At 47.9% G+C, this 21,212-nt stretch overlaps 1 protein-coding gene across 1 annotated transcript in view; it reads right to left on the bottom strand.

Annotated features, from left to right (window-relative positions):
* Positions 1-4,738: 4,738 nt before the first annotated feature.
* CD82 (CD82 molecule) overlaps positions 4,739-21,212 on the bottom strand; it is a 60,700-nt gene continuing 44,226 nt past the window's right edge. The window contains exons 4-9 of the mRNA XM_074997533.1: positions 19,166-19,290; positions 18,562-18,636; positions 12,835-12,942; positions 9,037-9,228; positions 7,634-7,717; positions 4,739-7,140 (exon numbers count right to left, since the gene is read on the bottom strand). Of these exons, the coding sequence (XP_074853634.1) occupies positions 7,063-7,140; positions 7,634-7,717; positions 9,037-9,228; positions 12,835-12,942; positions 18,562-18,636; positions 19,166-19,290 (662 nt within the window). The 3' untranslated portion in view covers positions 4,739-7,062. The remainder of the gene's footprint in view (positions 7,141-7,633; positions 7,718-9,036; positions 9,229-12,834; positions 12,943-18,561; positions 18,637-19,165; positions 19,291-21,212) is intronic.

The raw sequence follows: 21,212 nt of genomic DNA, 5'->3' as shown, positions 1-21,212 counted from the left end.
TCCCTCTGTAAGTTCAGACCATTGGGGCTCCTTGGTCTGCTGTCTGTCACTACTGAGAACAGTTTCTCCTGAGCCTCTGTAGAGCCCCGCCTCCAGCAAGCTGAAGTCTGCCTCAGATCACCCCTCCCTCTTCTCTTCTGCAAACTACTAAGCCCAAACCCTCAGCCTCTCCTCATAGGTCATGCTCTCCAACCCCCTAATCATTTTCATTGCCCTCTGCTGGACCCTAACACTGGAAAGAATGCATTCACATCCTCTGTATACTGGGGGGCTCAGAATCCGATGCAATACTGCAGATGTGGCCTCACCAATGCCAAATAGAGGGGAATAACTTCTCTAGAACTGCTGGAAATGCTCCTCCTAATGCACCCTAATATGCAGTTAGCCTTCTTGGCTGCAAGGGTACACTGTTGATTCATATTCAGCCTTTCATCCACTGTAATCAGGTCCTTTTCTGCCATACTGCTACTTAACTGGTCGGTCTCCAGCCTGTAACAATGCTTGGGATTCTTCCATCAATCTGGCCAAAGTCTAATCAGAAAGTCTGACTAGCAGCTGAGGTTCTTTCCTAGCAACAAAACTTCAGTGGTCAAGCCAAGAGGGTTAGCAGGTATTCCAACTGTTTGTGGGGGAAGGTGATAGCAGCTGGCAATGAATAAAAGATGCTTCCCACAGCTCCATTTGGCTCCTGCTTGTTTCCTGGGCATAGCCCAAATTGCTGCTGCTCCTCCTTTTCATCCACCTCCCCAAGCCAAGCCAAGCCATGCTGTTCACTTTGTACACTTCCAGCGTACCAGTGAAGACAAAGTTAAAATACCACTAAGTCCTGCCAACCCTTTGCCCAACTTGGTTAAGGATTTGCTAACATTGGTTTTGGCGTCCTAGCCAGTTCTGAATGGGTTAACTACCCATGAAATTCTCTGTTCAAATCCACACTCGGTTTACACCTCCACTCTCAGCTCTGCCTAACTTGCAAGATAAAAACCTCTCTGTAGGTCTAATACATCAGCTTTCAGGCCCCTGTGCCTGTACAAATAAAGGTTCACTTCACCCAGCATCTGCAGCAACAGTGCTTCCATTTCATAAAGCTATGGACACTTCTGGGCCCTTGCTTTCTACTGAGAACCAGCTTGGGTCATGGTGAGAACACTACTACTTTTAGCTCGGGCACTGGCAGCTTCATGTTGAAGCATCATGTAGGTGCCTGAGGGTGCTCAGAGAGATCCCGGATAGTAGGCTGCCTCTTCAAGGGCAAATACATCTGTATCTACCTCAGTCCCAGAGACACTTGGCAGTTTTTTTAGCCAGTGGCCAGCCAGAACAGCCTGTTTATCACACTGCTGATTATACCTATGTGCTGCGAGGCCTGGCTAAAACCAGTGTCATTCTTCCCTTAATTTTTCCCCCATTCATATGCAGAATAAATTTTATGTGCACAGAGACATGTGCAGAGATGCACCACCCTTAGAGAAACACACTGGCAGCTGTGGGCACTCTACTAGTTAGCTGAAAAGCATTTGAATCTCTCCAGAGTGTCCACCCAAGTGCTCAGCTTACAGGGAGCACTGGCCCAGGGTCCATTCCACCTCAGCTTCCCTGCTATTTACCAGCTGATATGGCCAGATGGAGATGACAGGCTGACTGGAGGAGCAGATCTCAAGAAGCTGACATGTTCCTGGCACCAAACAGCAGCCATGTTGAAAGTGGCCAAGCTTTGCTTCTGGAGATCAGCCCAAGCACAAGAATCCCTGAAACAGCAGCAGGCTCTTTGCAACCTGCGGGAAGAATGGTCTGGGACACACAGGAACTGAGGAATTTCCTCTTGCTCCCAGCTGCAGGTGAAACCCCAAGTTTTATTGTCAGAAACCCATCCACAACACTCCTTCCCCACAAATGAAATCAGGAACATACAGGACTAGACGCAGGTAAGTTCCCAGTGGCTTTTCACAGCACTGAGTCAATAGGGGAAACATCCATTTTTCCCCACTACATGGTGTATCCATGATAAGTCAAAAGTCCAAAAAGGGAGGGGAGAACAGCTGATGGCTTTATCTGCAGGGAAGGGGAGGCAGGGGAAGAAGGTCAAAACACAGTTGGGGTGGGGTGTGCCTGCAGACAGGCAACATATGTTTGTGGGCTGCTTCCTCAAGAGATGGGGAAGTCCAGGAACCATCTCCAGTCTAACACGTTGATAGCTTTAAAATAAACTACTTCTATTGCACTAATTTGCATACTCAATCTGCTTGAGCAGTTGCCTGGTACTTTCCATTGTTACAGAAACCGTCATGAGTTCTGCCTCCAAGGGACAAGCCAGTTCTGATTATACAGCAGCCGGAGACCATCCGTCCTGAACTTGCTATAATGAAGCATCACCCTCTAGTGGTCAAACAATTGAAATGGCATCGACACTTTCCAATTCACTCGATCTGTAAGGGAACAGGGATGGCACTTGGAGAAGGGGCCATAACAGGCATGCATCTGGGGGAAGTCTGCACCAAAAATCCTGCGGGCAATTTTAAAATTTTGCAAAAACCCTCTTAGCTGAATGGTCAAAACCACCCAACATAAAAATCAGTTTCAATTATTTTGGTAATGTATTTCAAAATGCCTATCAATTAGTAGGATGCTAACACAATATGGAGACCAGTTTTCCCCCAGGTGTGGAGAGTTAAAGAAACCCCTATGACAACCCAATTCCTGTTTCCCAGCCTCTTGAAGGAAGGGAAAGAGGCTACACCCCCAACTCCCTTCACAGAGCCTCCCAGCCCAGATACATGCAGCCTCCCCCCAAACCTAGAGATCTAGATGGAGAAACAGCCTGATGCTCCTTCCAGGCTTGCACATAGCTTCCAGTATGCCACCTTCTCCTTCCCTCAGGGCACGTGGTGAGCTGTTGAGAGAAGCATCTATACTGCACTTCTGTTGGCAGAACTCTCTGGTGTAGACGCAAAGTTATTTCAGGCTAATAGCCCCTATTCTGAAATATCTATTTTGGAAGAGGTGCTATTTCTCATTAGAATGAAGCTAACAGAATTCAAAATGAACTGTCTGCTACCTCAATAGCAGTTGTGTAAATGCTCAAAGCTATTTCAGAATAGCAGCTATTTCAAAGTAGGGGACCTCTAGTCCCATCGTGAGTGCCCTGCTGGCCAGTGTGAAGGTTCTATTTTGAAATAGCTGAGCACTATTTCAATAAGCACTGTGCATATGTAGACATGGTATTTCAAAATGAGCTATTCCAGATCTTTTCCAGAACAGCTTATTCAAAAAAAAAAAAAAAAAAAAATGCTGCCATGTAGACATAACCTTTGGGCACAGTAGTTGTGTTTTTAAACAGCACATTGCATCTTATATACCAAAAAGGAGAGGACAGAAGTTTAGTTAGGAAAGGAGATTCCTGACTTCCAGCTGGTGTCAGAGCAAGCGGTCACAATATGATAGTAGGTAAGTCACTTTACCTGCCTGTAGATTAGTTTATGCAGTGGGGGGGAAAGGGTTAGGGTTGCAGAGTGGGTCTGGTAGATCAATTACCATCTTCTAGTACCAGCTCTGTTAATGACTCTGATAGTTTTGCCATATTTCATATTCAACAGATGCAAAGACTGTCACTCTTGTGGGCCTTCACAGTCAGTCGACACTGCAAATGATGATCCCAAATGGAACTATGAAGGGCATGATCCATAGTCTACATAGACTGAAGGATGCTACTACTACTTCACCCTCTACAACTGCCCTCATCTGTAGAATATGTTTAGTTCTACCAACCCACCTCACTTGAGTGTCAACAATTATGTTCCTGGCTGCGGAGTCCTTTGAACATGTGAAGTGCTATGAAAAACTTAACCTGTATGAACTTTTTACTGGACAGCTGGGTGTGGGGCTGTGGAGTCTCCTGGGGCCCTGGACAGCTGTTTTGTGCATACCTGTTTACATTCAATGACATGCCATCTCTGAGCCTGAAGAGGGAACTCCACCTGCAGCTCATAACTGCATACACCTCATTTATACAATTGCAAGATTATCCAAGGTGGAGTGGTTAGAGCCACAAGAGGGTTTCTTCTCTAAGTGTTACCTCATACCAGTTGCTCTGCTGATTTACTAGTCATGAAACTGCTCCAAACAGCCCCCAGCAAACATGGCTGCCTCAGCATCTCACTCTCCTCATTTCCATGTCTTTAGTTTAATCTCTCACTCACAGTATGGCACCTCCACTGTTGCTTTTTACCACTTCCTCTATTCAGGGGTGCTTGATCACTTGCTTCTTCCCAAGCCGCAGTCCCAGTCCCCCACACCTTCTTTGTGCTCCCACCTTTCTTTCTCTGTCTCCATTCTGCCAGCCCACCACTCAACAGTTGGCTCTGTGGTGGGCTGGAAGCTCTGGAAAGGAAAGGGAGTGGACAAGCAGGGCTATTGGCAGGCAGAAGAGGGAGGTGCTGATTTAGCCCTGAAGTACACACAGAGCTCGCTCCTATGAACAAATGGGGAAAAAAAAAAAAAAAAAAATCAGAGAAAGGACACTAAGAAAAGTTGTGCTGCTCTGCCCCACCACCAGCAAAGCCTCTGAACTCCGCTGAGGGAGAAGCAGAGAGCCACCTTCCAATACAGTGGTAAGGCCACAGGCTAGCTCTGGCCTGCATCTTGTTTGTCTCTATTCTTATCACCAGTCCCCCTTAGGATGGGACCACCACAAGGAAGTTCTTATGCAAGAGGACAGAGCAAACATCACAGCACACAAGGGTTGGCTTGTGGGTTTTTTTTTAAGCAAATCTCTTTATTACAGAAATACTCTCTAGGTTTTAGATCTGTACATGCATTTCTTCCAGTAGGAAGAGATTCCTAAAAGACAAAGAAAAGCTCAGCAGGGGCTCCACTTCCTTTCTGCTCAGCTTTGGCATCTGAATTGGAGAATGAGAGCCACACAAATAAAACAGCTCGGGGACAAACCTCTAGTTATTACAAGTGATGGGGGAAATGGTAGCATTACCTCCGAGAACAGTAATAAAATGCACATAATGAAGGGATGTGTACAGAGAGGAGGTGGTTTCAGGAGCAACTCTCCCTAGGAATGTGATAGCAACCTTGCCCAATGCTGGCTGCTGACAGATTTACCTTTCCCTGGAGGGAGGACATCTGGGATGAGAGGGAAGTGTAGTTTCCATGGACCACCCAATCCTTGGGCCACATCTGTGCACCAGTCTGCTAGAGGCTTTTGCACTACTGCTCCTTTGGAAGAGGGTAAAAAAGCTAGTCAGCCAGCCCACCCTTTAGTTAGAATTGCAGACTATGTCTAGCGCTCTGTGCACAAGGCTTCCTGTGCCTGATACATACCACCCATCACTAGTGAAGGCAAACTCAGCCACCAGGCCCCCATACTCAAGACCAGGATCACATTCCACAGCTAGAAATACCTCCGCAGTCTATGTGAAGCAGCGCCCATCTTCTGCGAGAGCAATGACTTCCATCCACCACTGCAGAACCACCTCTCCCCCAGCCTCCGATGGGAGCGGGAGACTGGAGACTCTGCGGCCGCTCCTTTCAGGAGGCAGGAATTCACCTGAGTACTTTGGAGCTGCCCCTTGGTGTTGCCCACTCAGCCCAACCCCCCAGTCCACTTCCTTTGGTTACAGAGGTCAGCATTCAGCGGCTGGTAGGTATCGCTTATCCCTCTTTGATCCCCAAACAGGGCAGCACATGCACCAGGAGCACAAACTCCCCAACCTCCTTTGGGTTTCCAAGAGAGCAGCAGGCAAGGGTCAGCAGACAAGACCAGCGCTACACTCATAAGTAGCCAATTCAGGCCCTGACGCAGAGGGCAAAGGGAAGCTGCACTGAGTACCGTCAGCAGCGACTACCTTCCCCAAGTCTCAGCAGCGACCTGGTCACTGCGGACAGCCAGAAGTCCAGGCACAGAGCCCTCACATTTCCTCCCTCAGTTGGATTCCTGGCTCCATTCTATGAGTTGTGTGGAGCCAGGCATTGGGATAGCTACCATAGTGACTCCCCTTAAAGCCCATGATGCAGATACCAACAAACATCAGTGGCCTTCTGGCACTTAGCCTGTCATCTGACCACGGACAGAAGCACCTCCTCCCTATGACCAGGACGCCAGTGGACATGGTGTCTCCCGGGCCACCAATCAAGACATGCCTTTGTCTTCTCACAATTAAAAACAAAATTAGCAATTGTTCTTCCAGTATGAAATTTGCAAATCAGTCCATCACCTCTTTAGAAGTGGACAACCCAAGAACATGCCCCACAGAGCTGGTTCGGACTGAGCCCTCAGACAGCTGCACTATTCAACGATCTCTAAAGTGCCACTGAGCCAACAGGAGCCAGTGAAAAGGAGGACTAGGAGCAGGGAAAGGGGCTATGTCATTCATGAAGCCCAAAACCCACCTACATATTTTCCAAGAGCAGCTCAGCAACACCACAAGCCTCACTTGGAATGGGTGGGCTTAACTCCTTCCAGGAGGTTTGTAATCACTTATCTAATGGTGAGAGCTACATGGAAGGCAATGTTTGGTTAACTCCAAAAATGGGAGGAATGGTTTTGGGGAGGCAGGGGTGTCAGACTGAATTTGAACATACAACTTGGTCTCAACCTTGTATGTGGGAGGAAGGGAGAGGGATAAAAAAGTGAGGCTAATTGGAACAGAAGCACTCCCTCACCCACAATGCACTCCAAAGAGTGACCTATCACCAGTGGGCGATGCCTTCTTGCTGGTTCATTGGCTTCCCCACTCACGTGGTGAACTATTCTACTTTACATCTGATGGAAGGGAATGAAGAAACATGGAGCTAGCAGTGAAAGCTCTGTGCCCTGTTAGGTTGAGGAGGACATCATACAAAGATAAAAAAAGTGGTCCATTTCACATAGTAGCAACTATCCAGAGACAGAAGAAAGGCTGCCCAGGGTCCCAATCACCAAAAGATTCGTGTTATGTTGTGGCTCCTACAGTTCCTCAGCGTTTTGAGGCGGAATGGTCAGTGTGATGGGACAGCCTGAAGGGAATGAGGCAGGAACATTCTGTTTGCGCCTCTGGTGGAGTAGCGCCAGAAGACTCATTGCTTGGACACTTTGGTGTAGTCTTCATGGTGTATGTTCTTGCAGAGCGAAATGGCCAGCACTATCCCCAGCAGCTGAAAACAAGCATAAGATAAAGGGGAGTCAAAACCAGGAAGGCTCAAAGGGAAAAGCCGCACGTTGTGGTAATGAAGGACCATCACAGTGCAGGACACGCAAACACTGCTGGTCTTGCTGCCGCAACGGGCCATTAACAGCCGGCATGAGGACAGCTCTGTGCTGTGGAAGGAGGGATCTTGATTTTTGTCACTGTTAGCTGTTGATACCTATCTTTAAAAAAAAAGGTATGGACACAATGGGTTCACACATACCAGATATGCGGGCAAGAACATGCATAGACACACTCCCAGAACAGAAACAAGTAGTTATTAGATTCACCTTCTAGTCAGTAAACTAGAGCTACTGAACATTCCCTGTTTGAAAAGTGCTCTTGTTGGCTGCGAGAGCTTGGAACCCATCCCAGTGAGCATCAGGGCCCTGGCCAGATCGACAGAGCTTGATGAAGTGGTCCAGCATTCAGGTTAAGTGCAGAGCACAGTGGAGACTCACCTCAATGACAGCTACACCTGTGCAGACGCCAAGAATGATGCCAAGGTTGTCCTGTAACCAGCTCTGCACATTTTTCATGCAGCCCTGGGAGGGGGAAAAAAAAAAGAGTAAAGTCTCCAAACATCTGAAAGGCGCAACAGAATTAGACACAGAAATATGGATTTGCTGGGGATGAGTCAACACTTTTGTAAAGGGAAGGTCATGCCCACGTCAAACTACTAGAATTCTTTGGAGGGTGTCAAATATGTGCACAAAGGTGAGCCACGATCTACCACACTTGGAGCTTCAGAAAGCTTTCAAGAGATTTTAAAGAATAGTTTAGGACAGAGAGAAGGCCCTTGCATGGATCAGTAATTGGTTTAAAGGCAGGAAACAAATAGCAGGAATAACTGGCTAGTTTTCACAGTGGAGAGAAGTAAACAGCAGGGGCCCTGGTGGTCCAACATATTTCAAAGGGCTGGAAAAGGAGGCGAACAGCAAAGTGGTGAAGTGTGCACAGGCGAGTGAAGCCCATATGTGAAGGGGAAAGTTACAGGGAAAAATCTCAAAGTTCAGTGACAGGGAAGCAAATTGACAGAAGAAAGTCATCACTGGTAAGTGCAAAACAAAATAATGCACATTGGAAAAAATCCCCGCTAATAAGCTGAGGGATGGGTTATACATTAGCTGTAGCCATGCAAAGATCTTAGAGCCACCCTGGACAGGTCTGAAAACTTCAGCCCAATGCAGAGCAATGGTCAAAAAGACTAAACAGAGTGTTACCAACTATTAGGAAAGAGGTAGGAGACAAGACAGAAAACAATCAGTGCCATTATATAAATGCATAGTGCATCCGTGCCTTGAATATGGTCTCACATTCTGGTTGCCTCATTTAAAAAAAAAAAAAAAAAAAAAAAATAGATATTACAAATGGATAAAGTAGAGAGAATGGCAATGGCAGTGACTGGGGTGTAGACAGTGGGGGCCAACAGCCTCTCTGGACCCTTGGGCTTGGCGGTGGACGGACAGCTCCACACTCCTGGAAGGGGCGGGACCTTGGATGGAAGGGGCAGGGCAGAGAGCAGCCAGTTCTCAATGCCATATGGAGCATGCTGCCTGCCACCCAGTGCAGCCCTCACAGCCCCAGATTGAGCTACGTAGCACTCCAATACTGATTTAAGGGCTCAGGCCACCAGATCTGCAGGAAATGAGATTTATCTGGCTTTAGAGAAGGGTGCAAGCCCCATTGCTTATGACATTTCAGAGCGTATGCAGCCAAGCTCTTACACTTGTACTGTAGAAGAGCTCTTTGCTCTGCAGCATCCCCAGGAGTCTAGACGACCTAACAGTTTTCCATCTCTAGCTTCTCTTAAATACTACCAGGGATTATTCCCGTGCAGATCCCACAAGGTCCAAAGACTCACGTTTGTATGAACAGGCCAGTCGGCATCTGATGCAGTCATATTATTAGCCTGGGTACTACAAAAGCCAGAGGTAGGCTGCAAGTCAACTGATCCATTGGAGTGGAAGCAGGAGCAGGGGTAGTGAGTCGGGGTTTTGTTCAGGATCTCATTGTCTCTCCAGTTCTCCGGCCCAGTCCAGCCACAGCAAGAGAGCTAAGAGCAAAGAAAGCATTTCCATTTATTCTTTCAGATATTTTGGCTGGTAAGAGAGAAGAGGGGGTTGACAGCAGGTAGTGGGGACAGGCCTCCTCCATGCCACATCTACTGCAGCTAGTTAACCAAATGAGTAGTATAAGGGCCAGATTTTGGTATCTGCCATAAAAATAACATGCTTCTAGCATCCCAGGTCATATCAGAAGTGTGTGCACATGAAGTAACCATTTAGAACAAAGGCATCCAAACTTTACTCATGACTAGCTGCCAAAAAGGCCCTCAGGTAGGTAGAGGGCCACACCTAAATGTTCTTAGAAGAGGCAACTGCCAACACTACAAGACCCAGCATGAGAAGCAGCTGTGTTGGAGCAGGTTAGCCTTCATAGGCCTCATCTTTAGGAAGGCGGCATAGGTGGACATTTAGAGCTCCATGGGGCATATGACTTGTAGAGCAGGGCTTGTGTCATGTTGCCACAAACACAGATAAGGCATTCTGGTATGAGTGACAATATCAGAAGTGCCTTCTGGTTTACCCATCCCACAGAACTCTAACATTGGTGTAGTGTCACATGAGACTGTCCAACCCAGGATTTTATTAGTTTCCACAGTAGACTAAAGATGTTCTTTCACCCACAGACCTCCTCCTACCCCCAGCAACTAAAGGGACCATTGTGCTCAAAGCGGAAGTGCTACCACAAAATGGCTAATGGCTGGCTAATAATGGGTGAGGACACTCAGATGTCAGAAGGCATGAGGGTGAATTTGGGAGACTATGGCCTTTATGCTGGCAAGGCAAATAGTTTATCCCTTCCTGGAATCTGTAGATTACACCGAGAACAATATTTTACATTTTTTTAACTTGAGACTGTACAAACTCCAAATATTTACTTGATCGTGTCCCTAAGTGTGCCATTTCTATCACATCTGATGCCTTGAATAGAAGAAGCTGGAATCTTTCAGGCAAAGTAGCAGCCTTAAAGTTACTGACAAAAAAGTTCCATTAGTCAGTGCAAGGTTAGTCCTCTTCTGGCCAGATCTTCAGCCCTTGAAATTGAAGTACTGCAGTAACAGCTGGCCACCACGAGAGGGATCCCACCTGCTACCAAGTCTGCCCAGAACTTCAGGCCAACTGCGGTCAACAATTCTAGCTGAGGCAGCAGAGAATGTGCAGAGCTAAAGGGGTGGTAGAGAAGGACTGGGAGAACCAGCTCTCCACCATCTTCCTCCATCCACACTCGGTAAGCTGACTGGAGAGGGAACGTTTCTCACTGAAGCAATCAGGTCTACTCAAGATCAAGTAACCGGAATTTGTCATCTCGCCAGCTGTCCTATACACAGTAGCCATCACTCGTAGCCAAGTGCTTCCACCAGAATATCAGAGCAACGAGGTTGACCGAAACTCACTAGATGGGAGCCTGGGATTCAGATACTTGGCCCACTAGCAAGTCCTCATGTTTGAATTGGATGTATTTATTAAAAACAAGGTGACAATTTAATAAAATGGATGAGCCTGAAAACACCAGAGCTCATGCTGGAAAAAAGCAGGAGAGAGACTACAATTTAAACCCGGCATCTGATATTCAAAACTCAAATTGGAACATTTAAATTTGACTGAACAGTCCCCAGGAGAAGCTAACTCTACTGTCAGGGGATCCAGAGTCTGGACAGCAACAGCAGACTGCACATTGATGGGATATTCCAGAGTTGCTCCACACCCACTACCACTGTGAGCATAGGAGTGTGTGACACCAAGGGATTCCAGTGCTGATGAACAGCATTGGATCCCACACACTACACTCTTGTATCCCCCAATGCCTGCAATGAGGGTAAGCAAGCTTCCCGGCTGCTGAAGTGGATTGTAAGGAGGAGAGGGACCCCGATCTCCATGGCTTAGCCTCAGCAGAGAACTGACTATCAGCAAAGAGGCACAAATATCATAGAAGATTGTGACTTAGGTTCTTCCTTTAGCATCCAAATAGCGACAGGAAGTTGCCTTGTCGGTCTCCACCTGTCTATAAGCTGTGCAAAGTGCTTTTTGGTGCTTGGGACTGTAAATCCTTAGTCAGGATGAAACAAAGTTTCGCTACAGAGCCAGGAGGACTTTACCTTCACATTTGTGCTTTAAGTTACAGAACACTGGCCCGTCGCAGGCTGCTGGGGGAGCGAGTACATTGAGCCACTGCCTTCTTTCCAGCAGGACTAATCAAGATAATCTTTTTTTGGTTTTGCTCTTTCCAGAGATCATCTTCCTCTCTATGCCTGGGAGGCCCCTTCTTTGACTTGGTCTGGTCATGCCTCTATTCCCAGCCAAGCCGCTCAGAGCAGGCTTTTTCCAGAAAGCCTCAACATTGAGCAAACAAGAGTCATTGCTAGAGAGTCCCTTGTTTTCACTGCAGCCCCTCCTGCTTCCTCAGTTCTGGAGCTATGTATACGCGACTCTGGCATGCCCAAATGCTGCTGAACATTAGCTTGGGCAGTGACCTTGATGCCCAGACCAGAAGTCCTAAGCAGCTGGATGACTCCCAGCAATGCTGGCACCTGCAGATAAGATGCTTTAGTTCCTAGGGTGCAGTAATAGATTTACCTGGGCTGTGTGGCCTCACACCTTCAGTTTAGTTCACTAACAAAGGAATTAATCCCAGTAAAAGTGGACAGCAGAGCAGTGTAAGCTATAGCCTGGTGCTGGGGGTACAGAAGCTCAAACCAGTGCAGGGCTGGGGTTGGGGCAGTGCCCCTGGAAAGCAGGACAAGGGGGATTTGAGCCTTCTCTATCATGTGCCACCTACTCTCCAGCCTTACCTCCTTTGGGTAAGGCAGGAGGTACAGTGGTTCTGCCAGCCAGGGTGCAGATGCATTGCAAGGCTTTGCCTGAGAACAGCAGCCACGATGGTCTCATCAGGTAGGCACTCACACCCTGTCCCATTGGCTCATCTTGTTGACGAGATGGCAGAGCCCAGTGCATTTCCCCTCCCCCAGGCACACTTCTACAAACACAAATGAGAGTGAGGAATGGTCCTTTCCAGTAACAGGTTCATAGTACACAAACCAAGTGCTGCAGACTGACACCAGCGTGGGGAGAACAATGACAAGGGAGGGCCACAGGGGCAGACTGCAAAGGTTTCTGAGACAGCAATTCCCTCTTTGAAACACTATATCCAGGAACAAGCTAGATTCTCCATCGCTGGCAATTTTTAAAATAAGATGGAACATTTTTCTAGAAGCTCTAGCTATTACTTGTGGCGGGGTGGGGATATTTTCTGGCCTGTGTTCCGCAAAAGGTCAGATCACAATGGTCCCGCTTGGCCTTGGAATCTGAATCTCTTCTGTTCAGCACAAAAGTGCAAATAGCTACCAGAAGGGACTCCTGGAGTCTGCTTGTATGGAGGCTGGTGGGCATAAGAGCTGTGGGTCAGCACTGAAGGGGGAAGCATATGACTAGAACAGTGGAGGTGGGTGGTGGGAATGACATAGCGTGAGCTAGCAGTCGAGCAGATTGCTCAAAGATTACCCAGCACTGGTCCCCACCTCTTTATAATGTCCATGTTTGCTACTCCACCACCACATACATCAACTTTTCTTCTCACCATCCCTCATGCGAGGACTTACTTGTTTCTGCACATAGTCCCATGCATCCTGCAATTTCTCCTTGTCATGATCATCTGGGTTATACTCCCGAATGAAGTTATGGACTATGGAGGACATTTCTCTTTGCAGCTGGCAAAGGAAAGACAAGAGGGTTAAGTACAGGTTAGTGAAGGCTTCTGCTCTCTGTTATTTACACTTGATTCTCCAGGGCTAAAGATGGGAGGCTATCATCTTGGTTGTGCAACTTGCTTTAGGCAAGCGGCTTACCCTCTCTGTAGGGCTCACACTGACTTACTAACGAAGCCTCAGGGTCCAAGGTAATCGCAAAGGCCACTGACATGCCCAGTGACTGAAAGCAGAAACAGATGCTGGGCAGTATGGCAAAATTACACACAAGGAGGTGCACTGACTCCCTCTGCCTCTTTTCAAGGTGCCAGAGTTGGCCAGAAAGATGGACTACATGGAAGTTTGGTTGACTCTCTTAGAGATACCAATTGGTTCTGTCCTGAAGACCAACCTGGGCAGTCTGCTGTATCTGTAGCCAGGAGCGTGAGATTCAAAATCCGAGTTACAATACTAGCCTCATCCCTCACACTGCAGGGCCTGGCAAGTGTTTCTTAACTCAGTCTTGGGTGTGGGCAGTAGACAGCAGTTTTACAGACAGATCCTAATAATTGGAGAACCTAGCTGCATCTCAGGGTGCAAGTGGTGAATCCCCAAGACAGCTAGATCCAGATCTCCCTTCCCATCAAGTAAATCCCCCACCACCACATTGCCGTTCAACCCATCCCAGAACCTGATAAGCAGGGTAAGCTAGTCACTTCCCCACAGCCTGTCCTTGCCCTACCCTCAACTCCCACTGACCCCCTCCCCCCCCCCCAAAAAAAAATAAAAATAAAAATAAATGCTTGGGTCCTCCTCAGTCACTACTCCAGATCCTGCAGCTGCAGCAGCAGCTGCCGCCGCCGAAGAGGAGAAAGGTCTGGTCAGAAGGAATACGGGGAATTAGAGATCACGTTGATATCCTCTGTAATCATTTAAAACACCCCCTCCACCACCAGCAAGGACAGTGGTGCCCATTTGGTCACCTCTCACTGATGTGGGGCTGGAGTTAGCATTTCTAAGCCATCATCACTATTACCCATCTGATCATCCATCTGCCTGCTCTTTTGGCATAAAGTGACCCAGCCCAGTCAGCTTTGGCAATAGCATTTGCCCTGAGACAGCCTGTGCAACCACAGCAATAAAGCTCATCTCAAAGCCATGGTCATGGCTCTCTATGCTAGGGCTGCTCTATCTTCCTAGGAGCTCTTCAGCTTGGCTGTCTGTGGGGACACCCAGGCTCACCACAAAGAGGGGAGTTCCATTTTAAAAAACACCTCTTCCTCAGCTGACTAACCTTCTTCCCTTAATTCTTGAGGAACCAACTTCTCCCTTTTCCTCCCCCTTCCCTACATCAAGAGGAAATGACAGCAATTTGGCCTGGTTCCAGCTAATGGGATTGGCCTCCAATGTTGTTTCAGTAAGCTCAAAAGGTTACTGAACTTTCAGGCGTCCTTCCTTCTTCCCTTCTCGACTACCTTCTCATTTGCAGAGAAGTGTACTGGTCTACCCCGGAGCCTACCATGAAAGTCAGCTGTCAGCCTGCCAGTCAAAGCAAGGTCAGCTCAGCAAGAGACCAGAGGCCTGGTCACATGCTTCTGCCCCAGATTTTGTGATCAGCCCCATTACTTCCCATGCTGAAGCTGCAGACTACATGAGGTGGCCCCGAGTGCAAGCCCCAGACCTGAGCTGCTCGGAGGTCGGGGGGGGGGGGGGGGGGGAAGGGGCGCGGAAAAAACCACTCTGCTCACATGCAGCTCTAGCTTGGGCTATTTCTGTGTATATTTTGTGCCACTCGCATGAGCCTGTGGTGCCTGGGGGCTTAGAAGAGAAGAGTCTCAAGCAGTTCTAGGTCCTAGACAGATGTATGTACCAGCAGTGCAAGCAACTGCAAAGGATATTGGGTGTTTCAGAAAGAATTAGAGGTGGTGGGAGAAGCAGGGCATATTAAACAAAACAGAATGTACAGTACAGTTCTGGAGAGCGAATCTAAGGTAACCTGTTTTCAAGTCTAACTGGCAGAGCAAGCCAAGAAGGAACGCAGACATCCACAGTTAACGCCCAGCCCTACCTGTGCCCAGGGCAACTAACAAAGAGCAGCAAGCTGGAAAAGCATATTGAGCAATTATCTGCCATGCAGAACAGTAACAGAGAGGTAGCCGTGTTCATTTAATCATCCGCCAGTTACTGCCAACACCGCCCCCTTCAATCTCACCCCCCGCCCCCCGGCAACATTCATCATCATTATGCATCACTGTTCTATACAGACCTAGTGTAGGATGTGGCTCAAAGTTGCTGTGAGACACTTGCCGCTTCTGCCCCTCCATCCCCAATTTAACAGGGGTCGTGTCTCTCACTCTACTTTGATGCAGCTGCTGCTCAAGACACCACTGAGGCAGTAGAATGCAGTCCTTACAGCCCCAAGCCCGCAGCGTGCAAGTCCAGGCCACCCAAACCACCAAGGGAAGGAGATTCCTCAACTTCCTTCTCTCATTGCTTTATGCAGCCTTCCGAAGGGACCACTGCAGTGAACCACGGGGTTGGGGGGAGGGGAGTGGCAGGAAGAGAGGAAATCTGAATCTGACCCAAATGGTTACTCACTGTTATCCACACACCTAGCTATCAAGAGGCCCCCCAGATGATTCCCCCATTGCTTTAGATAGTTCTTTCCAGCAGGCTTACATTTGTCAGGTCCAAGTTTAAACACATATTACTAACTAAGGGACGTTCAGTCTCCCACTCCTCCTGTGCCTTTCATTAAGCACAAGGCAGACACACTGACGGGGATGTTGTGCTGACAGCCTTATACCTGGAATAGGGTCTAATCTACAAAAACAAAAGTGTGTTCTTAATTCAAGTTAGAAATATGAGTGAAAAGATATTGACTCCTGTCACTCATGTTCAAACCCCATCTTAAACTTGAGGGGTCACACCACCGCTGCTATTTTAACTCCTGTTAAACCAATACCTGTCAGCTCACCCCACAATTTTTTGAAGGGCAAACCTATCTAGAGAGACGATGTTCTACCTGCCTCCCAGAGACACTGTGGCATGGAAGTCTTGCTGCCACCACATGCTGCTGCAGGATTACAAGGACTCACTCAAGTTTCCACAATCAGGCCACCAGTAGCTAGATAACCCTGGGGCAACGGACCTTTACTTTATCATGTGATGTGGCTCCAGAACTAATTGTTCCACAGGGAGGCAGTGTTGCCTAGTGGCTAAAGCATGAAACCAGGCTTCAGGAGACTAGTATTCTATTCCCAGCTCAGCTGGGTTACTTTGGACAAATCACCTCAGTATTCCTCAGCTGTAGTTAGTGCGCTTACTGATGTAGTGTTTGATATGATTTACCTTTAGACAGACAGTGCTGTCCCATGAGCAGATGGGGTATGGACATCTTTACTGCAAAGTACAGGTACAGATTTAATCACATAACATTTCAGACCCGAAGTACCCTCTTCCTAAAAGCCACCTGCCACAACCCCTCACTGTCCATTGCTGAAAATTATTTCTACTGAAGCCTCATGGATCAGAGTGGAAATCACCCTGGAAAGTACCCTACAAGTTAAGGGACTGGGCCTTGTGCATTTCTGAGCATGCTTCACAGTACTTTCTTTGCACTCCTTCAGGAGAAGGGACAGGAAATACAAAGTGACATTCACAGCACCACTACAGCTGGCCCCAACCAGAAGCATGGCCTGCTGTGTATCAGAGAGGCAGGAGAAATTCCAGCCAAGTACACATGGGGTGTGGTCCTGAAGTTCCATGCAAGTACTCCAGAGCATAGAGGAGTCCTTTAATGGGAGGCAGCATCTCAGAAGTCTCCAGTATAGCATTCCATCTGGAGTTCAATTGCCTTGGATGGATGCTGTGGGAGCATCTGGAATCCCAGCTGGTGGAGGCCACAGGAAGGGTGACAGAATCCAAGCAGCTGTGCCACAGGGTGTATATTGGCACTAGCTTGAAGCAGGGCCCCTTACTGGATAGTCTCTAGGCCCTTTACACAGTTGCCAACATCACAGCCACTTGTGAGAAATTCCAATTTAGACAAAATCCTACAGCTTTAGGGTGCAGTGTTGAGTGGCACAGAGAAGAAGGAATATTATGGAGAGTACTGGAGTGAGTGACAAGGAAACCATGATTGTCTTGCTGAGCCAGAACCCATCCCATGCAGGGGGGAAAAAACCCAGTCATTTCTCCCTACTCCCACTCCCTAATTTGCATCAGAGCGGAGATGGTTCTATAAAATGCAGCACAGACAAATTCATGTTCCTCTCATACCAGCTGGTCACTGTTTCCACTTCTCCCACAGCTGCAATCCACACAGCAGAGAACACCCAAGCCTTGTGTACACTGCAGGTGGTTTGGAAACCAGCTCATATAGCTGCTCTTGACCACCACAATCCCCCGTCGGAAATTTGAGCTAGCTGAGTGGGAGTCAGGCAGCTTTCCCTGGGGCAACATGCTTCAGAGCCTGGGGCTACCAACTGTAGCCTGTAGGACACATGCTACAGCGCTAAACATCAGCTATGCAGACACGTGGGCTGGATGAGCTCTGAACCCCACTCCATCCCTGAAGCTTCACAGCCAAACCCTCTAAACAGCTACCTTCAGCAGTGTAGTTTGAGCCCACAGCTGAAGACCTAAACTCTGATTTAACATGAGCTATAAAACAGTACAGATGCATCTTGTCAGACCAGAATCCACAAAGCTATAATCTACCACTAGCCACACAACCTATGTTTCACCCAAGTGTTGCACTGACCAGGTAGAGATAGGATGGCGTTACAATGCATTGAAGAGTAGATGCTGCAGCAGAGATCACAAGACAAGAAGTGATCCTTAAGAGCCCTTTCAAAAGGGTGGCATACCTGAAGATCACCCATCAGACTGTGGGTTCTGCCAGACTTGGAAGGGCAGAATGGATTCCCATACTCATTAGCTACTAACCCACTTATTCCTGAACTGAAGGAGCTTGAAATGGTAAAGCAATCCTGTGTGGTTGTGAGGAAGGGGACAGGAAAAAGTTAGTGGATTGGGACAGTACAGCAACAGGGCAGAGATGTAGGGTCCCCCTTCCAACATGGGAGGCAGGGCAGTTGGAATGGAGCAAGCACGTGCATGCATGCAGCCAAGGGAGATGACAGCCACTGGGTAGCAGGAAGCCAGCCCGCATAGAAGGGAGGAAGAACACAGCCATGATACAACCACCTAGTCAGGTGGGGCTTCAGGTAGTTGCAGCTTTAGGTCTGGTAGTAAGTAACAAAGTTGCTAAAAATTGCACAGGGAATATTTTTATAAGCACCACCCACCATATATGGCCAGCTGCTCCTCAGGTCAGCCACCTCACGGTCAGTTACACACTAATGTAGTTCCCATTTATATGGATGTCAGTTCCTTTCCCATGACAAGGCCAAGAGCCTAGTTCACTACTACATCTCTATATTGCAGCAGGGGAAGAGGAAAGGGAGTTTAAATCCAGGGGCAGGACCTGAGGCTGCACCATTAGAGTCCATGGCAGGTTTGCTGCAGGCTTCAATGAGCTTAAGATGTTATCACCTTAAAAATAGGGCAACAAAGGAAGATGGTTCTTATGTGGGACATCCCCATAATTCTTCAGGAGACAAGGGAAGGGAGACTTACTGCATCTCTCTGGAAATAGATGAGCAGCCCGGCAGCAACCTGAGCTAGGAGGATCATCATCAACAAGGTGATGTACTAGAAAACAAAAATAGAAAGAGGAGGTGTTAGCTCTGCTGGATCCCCAAGCAAACAAGCCTTTGTCAATGGGCAGCAGACTCAATAACCCTCATGGCAATCTGCTGGAGTCACAAAGGAGAAATTCCCAGTACAGGGCATAGGGAGGGGGTGCTGCAGCACCCCCATGTTTGCACCCAACTTCCCCACACATGGAGACCAGTCCCACCAGCCCTTGGTCTTGGCCTCTGGGCAGTCCCCCCTCCTGCTGGGGTCCCAAGGAGGGAGGTAGGCAGTGACGACTAAGGACATTTGTGTAATTGTTTCCTTCCCCTTCTCAGTTACCATACCCTGCAAAAGGAAGGAGAAGGTAGCCAAGATTGCAAACAAACTCCAATCAGTAAGAGCATGCCCTGCTGATGGTTTCAATCCCTGGCTCACTCCTATACCCTCAGCAAGGAGATCCCTAAGCCAGGGAGACACAGAGGACAGGGGCATAGGCAGAAGAGATGCAGGGAAGGTGAACTAGAGACAGCAGAGATTCACTCACCAGACCCAAGAGGCATCGGACCTCATTGACTGCTCCAATACAGCCCAGGAATCCCAACAGCATGGTGAGGGCCCCAACTCCAGCAAGGACATATGCGCTAACCTTTAACGTTTCAGATGAGGTCTCTGTGGGAGACAGGGAGGGTAAGAGTCAGCCAGACAACCACCTTCATCAGTGAGTTGGCAGTAAGGCCCATACCCATGGCTGCCGGGGGGAGGGGGTGGACAGAAGCATAAGACAGAAACCTGAACGGAAGAGTGTGTCCAGGGGATGAAATGTCTCCCCTCTCAAACCTGCGATTGCTCATTCACCCTGCTTGTAAGTCTCCGTAAGGACTAGTCACACCTATAGAGAATTATATAAGAAGCTGGCTTCTACTTATCAATGGAGGATGAACCAGAGAGCAACACACTGGTACTCCTGGAGACTGAATAGGAGAACCACCCACAGCCCTTTCTACCTCATTTTCCCAAATTCTCACTATTCAGTAACAAAGTTACATTCTGGTCCCCACCTAGAGTACTCCATTTCCTTTGCACACGGACACTCCACCTTTATAAAACACTCTTCTCTAGCTTCCTCTCTTCAGTTTGTCTCCATCCATGTGCAAGAAAGGAACAGTAAGCAGGACCAGATGTCTAAATCCAGTAAACTGTCTTAACGGGAATTCTATTGTCTAGAGCTCTCCAATAAGCAGCATTTTAACCAAGTAAATGTTAGTTACATTTTCCATAAGTGCAGCATAGTGAAAATACAAATAAATGCCACAAATACAGTATACGTTTACAGCGTACAATACCACTGTTGTTGGTAAAGTCCCCTGCATACATTTGTTTCTTAATATTTAATCTTGTTTTCCCTTCAGTGTTATGCACTGCTAGGTATACTCTCTAGCATCCAGAATATTTGATTATCTGGCAACATCCTGATCCCAAGGCTGCCAGATATGAAAGAATTTACTGTAGTCTGCCTCCTTTGAGAGCGAGAGGTGGGCTACTAGTTTGACAGTCAAACAGCTTTCAAGTGTTGTCTGGAGGCATTCAAGTTACTTGACAATTTGAATGCAGTCAGCTCTGATGTCAGTGGCCAGGCAGCTGCATATAAAGGAGTGTAAGGATAAATTATTCCCAATTTAATACAGATTGTCTAATTGTAGTGCTTCTTGCACAATCTGCTGGCAATACAGAAAGTATTTTATTACTTTACTTCGGGGCAAGAGGGCAGCATCCGATTACAGTAAAGCTAATTTGGAAGGTGTAACTTTATAGGAGAAGGGTGTGGCTGCCATTTTGGTCTCTACTTCCCTCCCAGCCAACAGAGGCTTGCATTTATGCTACTCCTGGAAGGACTATTCCTTGCAGGCTGCCCACCCCTAGAGAGGTGGGAGAGAGGCAGACAGAGGGGAGGCCAAATGCAGGTTCAACCAGCTTATAAAAAGGAGCCTTGGAGTGCCAGAGAAGGACATTCAGCAAAATGGAATTTTTAGAATGCAGGGGAATTCTGGATGTTGAGTGACCAGCATGGTATCTTTTTCTAGGCTGGGAGTCCAATCAAGTAAGTCTGCTTTAAAATTAAGACTAGGTGGAAGAGAGCTTCATGCTGTTCTCCCTTCCCAACCTGCCTGCCACACACAGATGTTACACATACCCCAACTGGTAATGGAAACATTTCACTACAGTGTTCTGAAAGGAAGATAGGTAGCTACCAAGGGCTACGTCTACACGTGAACCCTACATCGAAGTAGCCTATTTCGATGTGGCGACATCGAAATAGGTTATTTCGATGAATAATGTCTACACGTCCTCCAGGGCTGGCAACGTCAATGTTCAACATCAACGTTGCGCAGCACCACATCGAAATAGGCCCTGCGAGGGAAAAGTAGCACACATCAAAATAAGGGTGCCAGGAACAGCCGCAGACAGGGTCACAGGGCGGACTCAACAGCAAGTCGCTCCCTTAAAGGGCCCCTCCCAGACACACTTTCACTAAACAGTGCAAGATACACAGAGCCGACAACTAGTTGAAGGCCCTATGCATGCAGCATGGA

Source organism: Carettochelys insculpta, chromosome 6 (genome assembly GCF_033958435.1).
Source record: "Carettochelys insculpta isolate YL-2023 chromosome 6, ASM3395843v1, whole genome shotgun sequence".
In the NCBI taxonomy this organism is placed as follows: Eukaryota; Metazoa; Chordata; order Testudines; family Carettochelyidae; genus Carettochelys; species Carettochelys insculpta.
Note: the sequence above shows the minus strand (reverse complement) of the source record. Positions and strands in the feature narration are given on the sequence as shown.